The 16859-nt window shown below is 48.9% G+C and overlaps 1 protein-coding gene across 3 annotated transcripts in view; it reads left to right on the top strand.

The window, feature by feature from the left end:
• The window catches only part of ACKR3 (atypical chemokine receptor 3), a 46097-nt gene extending 37969 nt beyond the window's left edge, over positions 1-8128 (top strand). For 2 of the 3 annotated variants that reach the window (XM_072342235.1, XM_072342236.1), the window contains 2 exons: positions 2424-2517; positions 6196-8128. In XM_072342235.1, coding sequence (XP_072198336.1) covers positions 6223-7317 — 1095 coding nt within the window. In that variant the 5' untranslated portion in view covers positions 2424-2517; positions 6196-6222 and the 3' untranslated portion in view covers positions 7318-8128. Of the gene's footprint in view, positions 1-2423; positions 2518-3028; positions 3076-6195 lie in introns of those variants that run through there. The other variant, XM_072342234.1, reaches the window with a different exon arrangement.
• The last annotated feature ends 8731 nt before the right edge of the window (positions 8129-16859 follow it).

Raw genomic sequence — 16859 nt, 5'->3', positions numbered from 1 at the left:
TTGTCAAGAGGTAAATGCTAAAGGCAGTATCCTTTCTGCATGGAAAACACCCATCTCCAGCTGCAGGTTTTCACAGGCCTATTGGTGTACGGTCCTTCGTACTTCTGATGCTGTGACATCCCAAGAGGCTCAGCATGAGCACAACAACCCAGAGCACGCTGTTTATCCTACCCGGCACCACCAGCACATGCCTGGCTGGGCATTAAACGACTTAATCATTTTCTGTTGAAGGGGAAGCAAAACCGGACAGTGCCACGGTCACGGCCTGCTGGATGTTCCATTCTTGCTTCCTGCCATTTCACAGAGGTGGCTCCAGATGTCTTACAGGGCGAGGAACGTGACTGGCAAAGGACAGAGAACCCTCACGAAGGATGGAGGAAATGAGCGCTGCGTTTCCATCCAGCAGCCCGCTGGCACTGACTCCTGGGACCTCAGGAAGCTTTTTACCTTTGTGCAATTGATGTATCACAGCCTGATTTCCTGTAGGCGCCTGCCCGTTCAGCTCTCCCTGGCTTTGTCATCTCGACGTGGGTGTTTGCACTCCTGGCCAGCACATTGTTCTTTGCCTGTGTGTGATGCTGCTGCCTTCAGACACACTCGGTGATGCTGCTTCCGTCTCACTTCTGCTGCTTGCAGATCCTCTCTTATGCAATGGAGAAACGTTTCCCTTCGTCCCTTTGTTTGACGTGCAATTCTAATGCTCCCCTTCCCAACACATGCATGTACTTTGCCATATTGGCTTTCTCTCCCCCCCCCCCATCAAAATCTTTCTAACACTTGAAGCAGCCAAATTGCATTGTTTTGGTTGACTCAAGTGGGCAGGGCTTGGGGCTCGCTTCCATCTGCCTCACAGTTGGAAAAGGAAGCCTTGAGAGAAAGTGAGGAGGCTTTTAGCTCTCATTCCAAGTGCCAGCAGGGAGAGGCTGCAAGGGATGCTGTGGAATCCTGGGTTTTCTATTCCTGCTCGTTGTGCTTCGGAGGGAAAAGAAAGACACTGCTTTAATTCAGGCTCATTGGACAAGCAGTTAGAGTAATAATTCAGCACCGTGTTGTGTCAGATACCCCGAGTCAAGTCATTCAGCTGCATTTTCCTTGCCTTTTCTCTCACAGAGCTACAACTGTCATACCTATCTCCACTGGTCAGAGCTTACCCTTGTGTGTGTTTATCTTCAGCACTGAGCACAGCGGAGCGCTGACTTCATGCAAGGCCTTGTGCTGCCCATGGACAGCATGGATTGCAGAGGCTCGTGGTGGGAGAATCCTGCTGCTGAAGAAAGCCTGCTGGCTGTCGCCCTTCAAACCAGAACGTGCAGCTGTGGGCCACGTTACAATTGCTGAACAAGCTCTTGCTCAGTTCTCATGGTGTAAATCCAGGTCCTAGGAGAGAAGCAGATTTGGGTGGGTAAGAACTCATCTTGCTGCATCTGTGCGGGGAGTTCCTGCTTGATGAGCTGCCTCAGAGCTCACATCTCCTGGAGGCTGTGGTTGGACTGTCTTTTTAACTGTGGTTATGGAGCAGAACTAATCTCACCAAGCAAGTAGCGTCGGCCCTGTGCTGATCTTATCTGGGCTGCCCAGCTTTTCCACAGCTCTGCCCGCTGTGCTGTAAGGGGGATGGTTTTGTGTTGTGCGGTTCTTTGGGACCGTGTTGCTTCGCTTACTGCTCAAGCATTTCATTCCTGAGCACCGAGCAAAATCTGGCTTTCATAATGGAAAGGGAATGGGCTCGTCCCTCCTGCGTGTGGAACGTGTTCTCTGTAAAAGATAGCTGGAGGGAGGGACCTGGAAGGGGAGCGAGGGCAGCAAAGGCTTTGCTCCTGCTCTCAGCAAATGCAAGAGAGGAGGCTGCCTGCAACTCCTGGACAGAGAGCAGCCTTGTGGTTGCAGATGCTGGATGGTATTTTTGGAGAGGCTGTAATCCTTGATGTTATTTTCTGGCGTGCCAAGTAAGGAAAAACCGCTTGCTTTTTTTGTTGTCCAAGTGACTCTGGACTTCTGCAAGAGTACTTGTATTTTTTCTTTTCTGCTTAGGGTTTTCAGAGCCTGATTTAGCCAAGGGCTTCAGTACGGTCTTATTTTTAAACTGAAGCCTGTTGTTGTCTGAACTCATCATGCTTCAGCCTTCACAGGCTTCGGCGAGCAGGCAGAATTTAAGTGAATGCCAGAATGCTTTGCTCATGGACAGCTGTGAAGTTGGGAGGATCTAACTGTCCTCGTGCAGGGGGAGGGGAGCGAGGTACGTTTCATCTCACCTGCTCCATCTGTGGGACAGCAAAGGACTTCTGTCCTTCTTCCTGGCACCCAAACCACAGTGGGTTAGGATAACATCATTGCATCCTCTCAGCTGTGGGAGGTGTTGTGTCCACAGCTTAATCATCTCTGCTTTGCTGGCAGAGAAACTGAGGCTGATTAATGCTTTGCAGGGTGTAAATCTGATGCATCTGTGGACTCTGCTGCTTGATGGTGTTTGAATGGAAGCTTTTGATTGCCCGTGGAAATATGTTCAGGTATCAACAGGTAAACAAAATGCACACTTTTTGATGGTGTTTTGGTTTTCTATCTGCAAGAAAGATATGGAGGGTGTCCAGGGTGGTTCAGAGCACAAGTCTTTTGGGGAATGGCTGAGGGAAACGGGTTTGTTCAGTATGGAGGAAGCAGCACCCTGCAGCTCCCTGGTGGGAGGCTTTGGTGTGGGAGTGGTGACAGCAATTGTACGAGAGGTGGTGGCCTCAAGTTGCACCGGGGAAGGTTCAGGTTGGATGTTGGGAACCATTTCTTCTCTCCCTGCTGCTGACAGTGCCTCGCTGACTGAGGCTCTCTCCACTAGCAGCACTTTGAGGCAGTCCGGTGTATGCTGGAGGTACACGAGCCGCGCTCGCACTGCTCCGCCACACTACGGCTGGGAGAACCCCCCCTCCCTGCGCCCGTCTCACCCCCCGAGCTGTCCCGGGCCGGGGGCGGGCGGCGGGGCCGGGCAGGGCCGCCCTCCGGAGGCGGTCTCCCGTTGCCGCTATAAGGGCCGACGGCGGCGGGCGGCGCTCAGTGGCTCGGAGCGGGCGGCACGCAGGCGGTGAGGTAATCATGGCGGGCGGCCGCGGGGGGAGCCGGGCCGGGCCCGAGCATCGCGCTGTTGGGGCTGAGGTGGCTGGGTGTCCCGCGGCGGCAGGGCTGGCTCTGTGGTACGGGGTGACGCGGCCGTTCTTGGTACGGCTCGGGAGCGCAGAGTCTCGGAGATGGGACTTGAAGCGGAGCGGGAGGGTGGGCAGGCTGTGCTGCGGTGTGTGGCTGCACCCTGCTGTCCCCACGGGGAAGCAAGTGTGCAGAGCAGGATCAGCCCTCTGGGGTTACATCGCTCTGCTCGCCTGGGCTCGGTGCTTACAGGTGGCAGGCAGAGGTGGTCTGTCCGCCTCTCTTCCTCACTAACCGGTAAGGTTTGTCCGAGCTTGAGCCTTATGAACGCGGAGCATCTCATTTCCCTTCACTGGCTGTAGGGGGAAGCGGTGATCGCTCGGCTGCAGGCCCCTGAACTAAATTGGGGTTGCGAGCCCCTCTGCACAGGTTCAGCGGTGATTGCAGCGTGTGCTTTGCAGTATCTCGTGTATTTCTGCTGGTGGATTAACCCTCGATGCAGGTCTTGCCTGGCAGTTCTGCTGGCTGAATCTGATCCCAGGTGTTTTGCAGGTCTTTCATTTGGGTCAGGACGCTGGAACTTTTGTCTTGCACTGGAGAAAGTACCTGGGGACATCTCAGGTCTCTGTGTGGGTCAGTGTTCCCTGTGACAGCTCTTTGGGAGCATCACAGATGTCATTCTCACCCTTACACAGGGCTCTGTGCTGGTAAGGAGAGCTCAGGTTGCTTTGAGTGTGTTGAGGCGAGGTATGAGGTGAGAGGACTTGGCCAAACAAGCAGTTAATTTGGTTTCAATCTCAGCCTTGTCTTTCAGCATGCCGGCCAGATGAAAGACTGGAAGGCTGGATAGGTTTGCAGCAGTGAGCTAGATCCCCTCACGGGGCCAATTTGGGCCCTGTTTGTGGGGAGAGATTTGATCTCTCCTGGTTTGTGTGCATGGCCCTCCTCATTGTTAGTGCCACCAGCTTCCCCTTCCACCGGGACAATAGTACCTTGAATCTTCTCCTGTAATCTCCCCTCTTATCTCCCTTTTCTTCCTCAGTTTGTCTCTGGCAGAGCCTGGCTGTGGCAAGGCAGGATGGGTGGGAGCTTTGGGAAGAGCTGATTATGCAGATGGAGGAGTAAGAGGTGCTTTGTGAACCCTTTTCAGAGGCATGAAGTTTCCCCAGCCCAGGTGCCAGTCCTCTGTGGGGATGAGAAGAGACAGCTTAGTGCAGAAGCGTGTCCCAACTCTTCCTTGCTCTGTTGTCTCCTTCATATGTTACAACATCCAAGAACAGCCGAGTGTTCCTTGTGAGTTTCCATAATGCAGGCTGTCTCATAAGCCCCGCCAAAACCTGCATCCTGCCCAAGAGATCCTCTGGGTGAGTAAGGATGTTGAAAGATACAAGTGGTTGAGTAAGTTGTTTCTCTGTGTGCTTCCCTTGGCTTGGCTTGTTTCAGTCACTTGGTTGCTCGGTGCGAGCTTGCCCTGGGACTGGGAGCAGGAAGCCGAAGGATGCTCTCAGTTACAGGATTTACATCTTAATCGTGGGGAAGAATGAGGCTTCTGGCTGTGTTTCAGGACGTTAAAGTGTCTATAAAGGATTTTATATCTGAAGGAGGGGGACTGATGAGAGAAATGCAAGCTGAAACTATCAGCTAACAAGGGCAACGAGCGAGAAATGCTTTTCTTACAGATCCTTTACTTACTGTATCCCTTAACAGCTTGCTCAGGCTGTCCGCCTCCCAATGGCCAGACAGCAGAGTAAGAGAAAGCTACTTGTTGCAGTTAAACTGGGAGAAAGGATGGGCTGTGAAGCCTGTTGGTGTTGCTGCCGTGTGTTGGAAGAGATACAGCTGCTGCTGCACAGCCTGTGCTGCAGATTTGGCTCCAGAGGCTTCAGAGCTCTGCAGAGTGATCCACCTGTGCCATCACCGGACCCTGGCTGTCCTGCCAGGTTGGGTGTCACAAGCGGGACGGCTCTTCCTGTGCCACCTGGCCTGGTGCTCCAGGGGAATGAGAGGAGTGCATCCCTTGGTGTGGAAGCAGGAAGAAACTGTGTCTGGCAGGTGTCCGACTAACCCAGGAGCAGCCTTGGGTGGTATTGCTGGCTCAGCGGGGCAGGAGGCCTTTTACACCGCCCCAAAAGCACAACAGTAATTAGCAGTCCAGCTCAGATCTTGTGCGAGCCGTGTGGGTCTGCTGGGTCCTTTCCTTCTGCTGGCAAGGAACTGAACAAGTAGCCCAGTGCTTTGTCTGCTGTCTGCCAATGGGGGAAGGGGCTGAAGGGACAAGAAAGCAGGTTTAGAAAAGAGAGAGGGTGGGGAGGAAGCAGTTGTTGTGGAGCCAGCTGTGGTGGGGGGAGTATTTTGTAAATCAAAGCTCTCTTCTAAAAAGAAAACTTAAGCCCAGCAGATCTACTCAGCGGTCAAGCTCTGATTCTTTTTCCTCAAAGCTACGTGATAATCGTTAAACACAGGGGATGCTTTGTGAAATAGAATTGAAGGGAAGGAGGGAGAATGGAGCGGGATTTAAATTTAAAATTGGATGAGGGTACAAAGCCCCTTAGTTCCCCATTTCTGCTTAGTGCAGCTGGAGCCGGACTTGACAAGATGCTTAGCAGAGCTTGTGGTAAATGTTTTACGGTACCGTGTATCAGCCAGATCAATTCTACTATGCTTGAGGGAGTGCAGATAAAATGGCTTAAAGATTCCCCTGCTGAAAGCGATAGTATCATCATTTATGCTGGAGAAGACAGTTTTAGTTGCCTGACGTTTATTTGGCCACGGTGTACTTTGCGGATTTCACACCCGGGGATGATAGCCAACCTGATGATGTCAGACACGAGCCGCAGGAAGAAATCCCACACAAAGCTAGCGCTGTTCCTCTTTCATGGACCAGATGAGTTTTGTTGTGCGTCTGTTCTGCTTCCTTTACTCCGCAGACCTCTTTAATGCAAGCGTGTTAGCAGAGCGGGATGTCACTAAAGCTGTGTGTCTCGCATGCGCTTTTTGGTACGAAGAAGGCAGCAGAAAAATACCAGTTAACTCAGGTCTTTTCTGTTGATCCCACTTGTTCTACAGGTCGCTCGAAGCCTGAAGTAAGCAAACATGAGTGCGCTTGATTTGACTTCAATCCTTGATTTCCTAGAAAAGGCCAACTTAACGGAGATGAACTGGATGTGTAACAACAGCGACTGCATCACAGTGGATGCGACGACATGCCCCGGCACACTCAACAAAAGCGCCCTGCTCTACACCCTGTCCTTCTTCTGCATTTTTATCTTTGTCATAGGGCTGGTGGCCAACTCTGTTGTGGTGTGGGTCAATCTCCAAGCCAAAATGACTGGCTATGAAACCCACCTCTACATCTTCAATTTGGCCATTGCAGATCTGTGTGTTGTCATCACGCTTCCTGTTTGGGTCGTCTCCCTCATCCAGCATAACCAGTGGCACATGGGAGAAATCACGTGCAAAATAACTCACCTTATATTTTCCATCAACTTGTACGGCAGCATCTTCTTCCTGGCATGCATGAGCGTGGACCGCTACCTCTCAGTCGCCTGTTTCACCAATTCTAGTAACCGCAAGAAGAAGATAGTCCGCCGCTGCATCTGCATCCTGGTGTGGCTTCTTGCCTTTACTGCATCCCTGCCAGACACCTATTTCCTTAAGACAGTCTCTACCAGCAATGAGACCTACTGCCGTCCCGCGTATCCTGAGGAGAGCTTCAAAGAGTGGTTGATTGGCATGGAGCTCATCTCTGTTGTTTTGGGCTTCCTTATCCCTTTTCCAGTCATTGCTCTCTTTTACTTCCTCCTCGCAAAGGCCATCTCTGCCTCCAGCGACCAAGAGAGGAAGAGCAGTGGGAAGATCATTTTCTCCTATGTCGTGGTGTTTCTTGTCTGCTGGCTACCCTACCATACAACTGTCCTCCTCGACATCTTCTACAGTCTGCATTTCATCCCCTTCAGTTGTCAAATGGAGAACTTCTTGTACGCCACACTTCACATCACTCAGTGTTTCTCTCTAGTCCATTGCTGTGTCAACCCCATCCTCTATAGCTTCATTAATCGCAATTACAGATATGAGCTCATGAAAGCCTTTATTTTCAAGTACTCTGCCAAAACTGGTCTCACGAAGCTTATCGATGCTTCCAGAGTGTCAGAAGCAGAGTATTCTGCTCTGGAGCAAAACACCAAATGACTGCAACTCCAGAAGGAACCCTCCTTGACTCTTTGACTTTGCCCCCCTCCCCTTTCCTTACGCTTGTTATGAACGGGGCATGAATTACAGCCTACACAAAAGAAATAGCGAACTGTAATTTAAGAGTAGAATCAGGCACAATATGGAAGTGGTACCAAAACTTAAGCGTTTTGTTTGTGTGTTTTGTTTGATCTCCTCCTAGCCCAGCCTGGACTTCTTGACAATGCTATGCAAATGGAATTGACTTCCTAGCAGACAAAGCCATTGTGTACCATAGATAACGTGCGTTTTCAGGATAAGCTTTTTCCTTCCATGTGTGGGTTCCCTCTTGTCTCATTGTATATGTTATATATATAGTGTGTTGTATTTAAAAGCTCGAGACTTTATTTTCTGGCTGTTGGTGTACCTTATGCAATTGTATTTTAAATTGAAATATATTTTTATCATGTATTTGATGTATATTGCTGTTGAGCGTATCCAGTGCGCTGTAGTCTGAGTGTTAGACTGCCATTTGGTTATAACTATCCTTGGTAAGAGGATGACAATGATCTCTGATGTGCATCCTGGCTGGCTGGCACGATTCATTGAGCATAGCTTGATGTGGTGGTCATACCCACGTGTCTGGAGAGTGAAATGTATGTGTTGTAATATAGCTACCATCATGTTAAAATTAACAGCGTTGTAAGAGTTGTTAACTCCTGTGCCCGAACTTCACAAACCTGTATCCTTATGCACAGAATGAATGTTCTTGCTTCTGAGAGTTGTCTCTATTTGTAAGTTATTTTTGTAAAATAAAGATCTGGAAAAACTACACATAGGAGTGGTTTGACTTTGCTTTCCCCAATGCTGTCGTCCTTCTCCTTAGCAATGAGCCAAATGAGACATCGCAAAGCTGCCTTCTAGCTTCTCTTGGATGCAAGAGCAAACAGGTCAGTTGTTGGTTGCGTGGGATGGCACCGGTAAGTAGGAAGAGGGGAAGGAATGGGGAGGAGCGGGTATGTGGAAGGATGTACTCTTTGGCAAGGTGAGGCCGATGGGTTTATAAGGTTGGTTAAATCTATTGGGAATAATGAAAAGCAGTGTCTGTAGCTTAGAAATAAACATGTAGAACAAAGATATGGAAGCACATGAATGGAATGTTTGGACTAATCCAGTCCTCTGCAGTTTTTGCTTGCAGTAGAATTCAGAGGTTAGCAGTCCTGAAAGCATTAAATCCCTTTTTCTTTCTTCTTCTCTTTGTTACGAGCAGCTTTAAATATGTGTTGTTATTCTGTCAAAGTGCAAGACAAGATTCAGCTGGTGCAGGATGTGTGGAACAGACCTTTTTAAAGCCAGTGAAGATCGTGTCAGCCTCGTCCCGGGACAAGGTAATTAATGCTAAATCAATGGTGCTGACTCTCTGCTGCTGGTCTGTGTGTTTTGCAACTTCAGTGCTTTGCTGGTGAAGGTTATAGTCACATTCCTGTAATGAACAAAGCATGCCCTTGTCCTTCTGAAATCCTGATAGTCAACAGTTTTATAACGACTGTGTTTTGTTTCTTTCTTTATGGAACATTGCTGTCTTTGTGAAGTCCTGGGTAGTGCTGAGTGCTGAGGAGATCCTGCAGCATGAGCTGGACTGGTAAAGTCTCCAGGTGTTACATGACCAGGTCCATTACAGCTCCTCGGAGGGGAAGGCCCTGGGGTTAAGCAGCTAGCTTTTCTCCTTGACTGCTGTCTGCCCAGAGGTAGAGCTCAGACGTTGCTTGCTGCATGTGGGATGTCAGAGCCAGCGCAACTCAGCCCCGACCACTGTCCTCCTCAGGGGTTGGTCTGCTACAGGTTAGCACAACTGCTTTCTGAGAGTCTTTGCAGTGGCAGGGTCCCGCTGCCTGCTCCTGAGGAACAGGGATGTTGCAGAGTTGGTCATAATAGAAAATAAGTACACTGGGGAAAGAGAATCTCTTTATACATATCTATGTATCTATATCTGTTCTAGGGTGTTTGTGAAGATGTGTGGCACGGTTCCTCAGCTGATGCTCTTATTAGGACCAAAAAGGTGCTTCTGGGCACCATGGAGTCTGATGTGAAGGAGGATTTTTTTTGGCAGTAACAGGTGGGTGAAAACACAGGTCCTTGGGGAGAAGAGAGTGTGTCTCGCAGTGACTGATGCAGTGCCTGCTGGAATGCAGTGTGGCCAGATGTCCCCATCCTGGAGCTGGAGTGTTACGAGGGGTCCCTGCTGTTTGGTGCAGGATTGTGGTTTGGGTCCCAGCAGTGCCTATAGATCCTCTCTCTGACAGCTACAGGCGTGTAGCATGCTTGGGTCCTCGCTTTTCCAGGAGGCTTTTGATAAAAGCCTCAGTGGAAAAGTGAATAAGTGTCAAACCTGAGGTGTCATGATCCATGCTGGAGCAAATCCTCCTGTTAAACTGTTGGTCTGTTAGGATCCCATATAGGATAACTGTCAGGTTCTCCCATCTGCCTTGCAGGCAGGCACCGAGCAAATGAAAATACATCTGCTCCCTGAGAAAGGGTTTGTTTTTTTTTTTTTTTTTTTTTTTTAATACAAAGTGCTTTATTGTTACTCAAACACAGATTTCCTTTTATGAGCCATAAATGACATTCAGGTGTAGCACAGTGACTTTAAATCTCTGGCAGCCATCAAGATATTGTATTGCAAGAAACGCCTCATAGGCTAACTGGCCCGTTTGTCCTTTGACTAATTCATGGTTTCAGTGCTCCTGACTTTACATACTAGTCTTTGATGAGTTCAGTGAGCATAAAAGCTATTTAAAGTTACTAAGAAGCAAGAAATAACTCATCTGTGAGCAATATTTGAGCACGTGTCTGCAGCAGCGCTGCCAAAGCCAGATCTTAATCTGTTTCAGAGAGCTGCTTGATGAGGCGAGTGTGACTAGTGCAAGGTGCTCAAGCAGTGGGGCTCAACACTGTGTGACATGCAAGCAGGGATGGGTTTGGGGGGAACTGACTTGTGTTCCATCCCACTGTGGAAATCCCAGCTTGCTTCCAGGCTCGCTGCTCCCATATGGCGTGTGGCTGAAGAGCATCTGGGCCAGAGTCTGCTCTGATTTACACCCTGGCTTTACTGTTGGATAATGCTGCTGATTTGGAGGGAGCTCTCTGGGATTTATAGGGCTTTTTATAAGAAGGATCAGAATGTTTAGCAATAATCCTGTGCAGGTGCGTGTGTGTGTATGTGTGCCTTTGCAACACTAATGCAATGTAATACCCACGTACAGCAAAGACGTAATGATGGCAACAAAACAGATAATAGCAACATGAAATTGCTTTTGGAAAAGTACATCCATTACAGGACTATAATATGATTGAAACCAGGCTCGTAAAGATCCTGCAATGGATAATCCAGCTGTATCCCCAGAGCAACCTGGCATTTCAAATGCTGTAGTCATGAGGAAAAATCGATCCCCTTCTGTTTTGGTAGTTGTTCTTTGACAACAAATCCCTTTGTTTTGTTCTTCACTTGGTTTCACTCTCTTTGGTTTCCAAGTGTTATGGGAGTGTAAAGGGTCTTATTTAAAGGCCTCAATCCTGGAAATGTTATGACATCATAGCACCAAAGAGGTGCCAACATCCTTATAATGCTGTGAACCTAGGGAAGCCACACGGTACTGTGGCTAAACATCTGAGCTTCTGTCCCTGTCTTGATGCCTTTGTTTTTAAGTTCTACTGCTTCCCAGGGCCCTTTCCCCGAGGGGCAGAGTGCGACCACAGCTAGGAAGCCCAAAAAGAACCAGAAGTTGGGGGATAAATGCTCATTTTGAACCTGTCTCCTCCATGGTAAGCTGTTCTCTTTCCAGTTGAGATCATGAGCCCAGCAGAAGCTGGTCTGCTGCAGGGTTCCATGCACAAGTATGTCTGTCCTTATGGTAGCAGCATAGAGAAACAGCTCATAGGAGGCACGTCCTGATGCTCCTCCTCTTACAGCTCAGTCAGAATGCAGATGAATCATGGCACTAGGCTTCAACCCTTGAGGGCAAGCATCCAAATCCTTTTACAAAACAGAGTGCTGGGAAACCACCCAGACCCTGTGCTGATGCCAAGGGGCACAGCGCAAATGAGAAGTGTGAAATCCATGCTGCTCAGTGGGTCCTCATCAGCAGATGATCCAGGCTGCTGTGTGTCGACCGGCTCTTGACATCAGCTGGTTTTAAGCCAGCTCTAATGATGGATGCTTTTGCCTCTCTCCTCTGGGTTAGAGGGGAAAAATCCCCAAACCCCATCATGTTTACTGTCCGTACAGTGCCATTTCCAGACTAAAGAAAAAGAGTTAAATTACATTGTAACAGAGCAATACTGACAACAGTAGAGGTCAGGAAACTTTTAAGGAAGGTTACCCTATCGACTGCGACAGTGAAAGGATAGACATCAAATGCTTCGCCATGAAAGGCTGAAAAGAAGTAAATTCAGCATGATATATTGAAGCCCAAGTCTCTTTCATATGTTGCAGAGCCTCTGACATAGCAGGTTTACTGTTCAAGCTGTGATATGTTGCCTTGCCAACATATATTCTGAGTTACCCAGGCAGATTTAATGTTTTTTGCAGTAGTGGCTTTTTTCCCTTTTTTTTTAGGGGGGCACTTTTCTTTTTTCTTTTCACAAATTGTTGCAGGAGATTTCAAACCTACCTAGGAAATGCCCTTAATCAATTTAGTTCCACCGACGAGTATGAAAACTCGCATCTTTTCTTTTTGCTTTCTCTAAACATTGTCTCGGTCGCTTTGAGTAGGGCTGACCAAGTCACAGCTTGACACAGAAGTGCTTTTTGTTGGTTTTTATTTCTTACCCATCCAAGTGGCAGCTATGTTTTGTCCAGAGGGATTGACGTGACTGACAGGTGTTTTGAGTTTCTCAACTCTTGAGGTCTCAAAATGCATGACAACACACACACAAACACACACACACACACCAATCCAATTTGGTACAAGGCTGACAGACATCACATTCATTTTTCCCCCCTCCCCTCCTCTTTCTTTTTTAATAAGTCAGTGTTTTTGGGCCACCTACAGGCACGTTTATGTGTTCTGCAGTGGGGAATCTGGCTTACACAATGAGCCTAAATGCAGGCATCCTGCATCAGCCTGGATCTGAGTCTCAGGTTTGCAGCTCCTGTTGTAGCAGCTTGTGGGGGATCTGTTCCCACTGTTTCCATATTGATCTGGGACTTTGTCCATTGGGCTCACAACGCTCGGATGTTCTTACTGTTGTTTAGCACTTGGGTTGTATGTTGTTGCCTCTCACTGTCCTGGGTAACGATGGGGACAAAGTGGATTTACTCACTCTGGGTTATCCACAACAAAAAACCTCTTTTGGAGGTTACCCTATTTTTGCCTCCCTATCAAAAACATCTGCTACTGGAATTTTGGCTGTGATTGGTCTAAGCAGCCCATAATTCCTATGTGGTGTGGCCACAGGCTTTGAGTTTCCACTCAGGATGAAAGGTATGGGAAAGCTGTGCTGTGCAGAGGGCGCTGAGCCCTGTAGGATGTGGTCCTGAGTTCTTTTCTCTAACCCAGCCAGCTTGTTTCAATGGCTGGCTTCGATTTCAAGGTTGCCCCGTTGCTTTGGCGAGGGGAGGAGGTGATGCTTTTATAAAGAGAGTGGTGATGGAAAGAAAATCTCTCTTCTCATTTCCCGTCCTGTCTGGACTGGTGAATGCGGTGTTCTTGGTTGACGGATTCGAAGGAGTGAGGGAGGCAGTCAGTTGGAAACGTTGATTCTGCAGGCACTCGAGGATCGCCAGCCACTGCTTCCTCTTGGTTCAGCTTGGCCGGTTCATCATGGGCCCAAAGTGGTACTGGAATGGGAAGCTGGCTGGCGGAGGAGCATCTTTACCTTCTTTTGCAGTGAATCACTAAAAAGCTGGAGTGCCGAGGATTCCTTCTTCCGGGAAAGAATGGCCCTCATTGTAAGTCTGGAGAATAAAACAGCAAAAAGAGAGAGGGAGGCTCTTCCCCACACATGCCCCAGCCCTCTTGGCCAAGAGGCAGGCTTGCTCTGTGTCTCTCAGCCACATTTCATTCTGGCAGTACTTGAGGCTTTCTAACCCTTGCCTGGCTGTTGTGTCTTTGGGGGAAGGTGAGAGCCAAGCATTGTTTGTGCGGTCAAATTATAGGGTGGTGGAGTCTAGGAGATCCCTGAATGAGGAGGAGAGAGGAGCATTTAGTAAGAAAAGCATCAGCAGCTCTAATGGCTTCTTATGGTAAGTTGCTCTCCCTCCGCCTCCCAGCACAGTGGGTCTGCCATTTCCCCTTTGCACCAGGTCATCTCTCAGTCTTGCTTTGGAAAAAGTTGCTTTGGGACGAAAGCCTGTATTGAAGGCTGGAGGCTTTCCTACAGGCAAGCATCCTGGACGCCTGAGAGGTGACTGCTTGGCTCAGCCTCTGAAAATTGAGATGCAAACCTGAAGTGCATTACACCCCTCCAGGGAGGGGTTTCACACTTGGAAAAGCTTTGTGAGGTTTCCAGCATCTGCTGCTTCCAGTCAGGCTGGAATCCAAAAGTGCAAAGGCCCATGAAAGTGATTAATAAAGAACAAAAACCAGACCCTGAGACAGGTTCAGCTCCGTGACTCCTCTGAAAATGTAAGCGCACTCTCTGCTGACATGCAGAAGTCTTGTGCTTTACTGGGGTATTTCTGAAAACCTGCCCTTCAAACAAGGCCCAACCTGCTGTTTTTATAAGGGTTAAGAGCACCTACAGGTATAAATTGCAAGGAGCCCATTGACATGAGTGGGTTATATGTATATACCTTCATGTGGCTGCAGAGCCTGGCCCAGATAATTCAGTGGAAGTGAGTGGAGTTTACTTGCACGGGCAGGTGCTTCTGTACATGTGCTGCTCTTTGGAACCAGTGGCTTTTTGACCGTGTTTTGTGTTGGATCTTGGAGGATTTGGGGGCAGGCAAGGCTGTTTCCTGCTCAAGGCAAGAAGCGATTTGGAGCTGTCTGCAACGTGCATAAGGAAAGGTTGCTCAGGTAAAGGCTCTCCTAGAGTCTGTGTGGCCCCCGCTACTAGATAAAGCTGCTGACTTTACCTAGGCCATGTGATTTGCCTGTCCTTTACTGCTGCTGCGGTAGAGGTACCTGTTTGAATAGCAGCACTGTGTTTCTCAGGCTAGATGAAACCCATCTGGTTTAGTTTGATTGTGCCTTCTCTTGTCTCCCTCACCTTCTCCTGCTCCTTTAAAACCCAGGGATGATTTCTTGCCCTTCTCCACAGTGTCCCAGGGCCTTATCTCTCCTTTGCACTGGCTGGGGAGGACCCAGGTCCTATCAGTGGTGCTGCAGGCACAGCCCCGCCTGGACCAGCAGCCTGAAATCCCAAGTGTCCTGCCTTCCCTCTTCAGAGCATGGCTGCTCTCTGACACTTTCCACTTGTTGTTCAGTTGGTGTTTCCCAGGCTTGCTCTGCGGTCTGGTTTGTGCTGATGGGTCGCTGCCCTCGAGCTGGATCGGACAGAGGTCTCAGTCCAGCACTGCTGCATCTGACCCTTAACCGAAGGGAAAAGCAGCGTGGAAGAGCCTACCCCTGTTCTCAGGAAAAGGAGGCTGGATGAGGACAGACCTTACAACCTGCAGCATTATGGTTGCTTTCCCAAAGGACCGAATTCCTGGTCCCCGCTGTTTGCTCAGACTTAGCTTCCTGCCAGGGGTCATTTCTCTGGTTCCTTTCACCAGCATGCACAAGTGATTACGCTCTGTAAGAGCCGTTTTCAGGTTGTAGTGCCGATGGAACAAGAGCTATGTGTGTTCCCTCCCCATGCACTGATGCTCTCACTGCCTGCAGCGCTCCCAGAAGAGAGGCCAGGTTTGTAGGAAGCAATCTCTCATGTTAGAGTAGCCCGTAGATCTCAGACAAAGCAGACAAGCCATTCTTCAGGCTAAAAGCCTATCTGGTTTTCTTTTATTCCCATTTGTATCAGCGCTGTTTTTCCCATCTTTATCTGTGCATTGCATACAGCCAGCTGATAAAAGACATGCACCGTGCTGTCCGACACTGAGATGGGCAGCAACCTGTGATCTGGTTGAGCTCAACTGTAACGTGCCTCTGTCCTTGTGTGCAGGTGATCCACGTTGATGCAGGCTCTGCCCATCCGTCCTCCATCAGCCAGCTGCCCACAAAGGCACGACTGCCTCTTCTGGTACAGAAGCATCCCTGGAGGTGCCTTTCCCAGGCAGCTCATGGGAACTGGGGTCACATACAGCCCCCTTCCCATCCCCATCCCTGGCTGCAACAGCTGGGTTTGTTTCTCTGCTAGTCTAATATGGGTAAGTCGTATATCACAGGGGTAAAAATTATGGCTTTTTCTCTAGTGCCAGACATTTGGAAGCATCTGGTTAGATAGAGGAATACCCAACATGGATAAATCATGTTTAAAAAGCTTGTAATTTTTTTTTCTTTCTTTTAAATATATATTTTATCTTATTTTTATTTGTGCTTCCACCTCCTGGGGCATCTCCCCAGCTGGCTGTGGAGGAGTGGTTGTCAGGGGAAGCAGAGCCCAGCAGATGCTCTTTTGGAAAGACAAGAAAGCAGTAGAAGAGCTCTGAATTCACTTTTATACCTCATTGACTTGGGATTGCCTTTTAAAAGCTGGATTTTCAGCTAAAGTGGGTTTCCTTTTACTCTTTTGGCAAAAGGAACGTTTTTCATGGGGCTTTCCTCAGAGCATATGTTCTTTTCATTTAAAAACTGGCTTTTTTAAGCTCTGCTTTATAACTGCATCATATACCAGTGCTTATATAGTAATTCCCTGCTCCTTTCTTATGGCAGAATACTCTTTCCATTTGCATGTATCTTTGTCAGGCTTTGCCTTTTGGGACTGGAGTTTTCCACCTGAGGTGTCTGCCTTGGAGTCAGGTTTTGAGGGGAAAATAGCAGCTTGGAGTGACCCACTGGATCTCCCTGTGGTGGCTTCCAGTGGGATGGAAAGCATCGAAGTGCAGCAGAGGATGGGCAGCTTGGACTGCTAGGCCACCTCCAGCCTGGGTCTGGGTGTTGGAACTGGATGAACTCTAAAGTCCCTTCCACCAACCCAACCCATCTGTGATTCTCTAATTTGCAGTCTGGAAAGGGGTGGTCATCCTGTCTCTGCCTTGGTGCCCCTTTGTTAACACCTCGCTGCTAAGCCAGACTGTTCTGCCTTTGCAAGTGGGGAATTGGGAAGTTTGCTCTGCCAGCAGCTGTTTTTGGGTTCATTTTGCTTGGCATCGTGGAGGAGGGTTCACACTGATGTTTGTTGGTGACTCCATCCCAAATGGCAGGGATCCTGCAATGTGTATGTGTAAAATGACTACGAATCAGTCAAGTGCAAGGGCATAAATGGCTGAGGTGGGAGTCAAACTGCTTTTCTGGGCACGTGATCTGCTGTCTGTGGCCAGGATTGAGTCCAGATGTAAACCATGAGCTTGCCCAGCAGTAAGCAAGGCTGAATTTAAGTTTTACTTGCACCCACGAGACTCGATGTGTGCGGCCTTGCTTTGCACTGGTCTCCAGAACGCCGGTGGGTGGCCAGGCACA

Source organism: Excalfactoria chinensis, chromosome 7, assembly GCF_039878825.1.
Source record: "Excalfactoria chinensis isolate bCotChi1 chromosome 7, bCotChi1.hap2, whole genome shotgun sequence".
Classification (NCBI taxonomy): domain Eukaryota; kingdom Metazoa; phylum Chordata; class Aves; order Galliformes; family Phasianidae; genus Excalfactoria; species Excalfactoria chinensis.
Note: the sequence above shows the minus strand (reverse complement) of the source record. Positions and strands in the feature narration are given on the sequence as shown.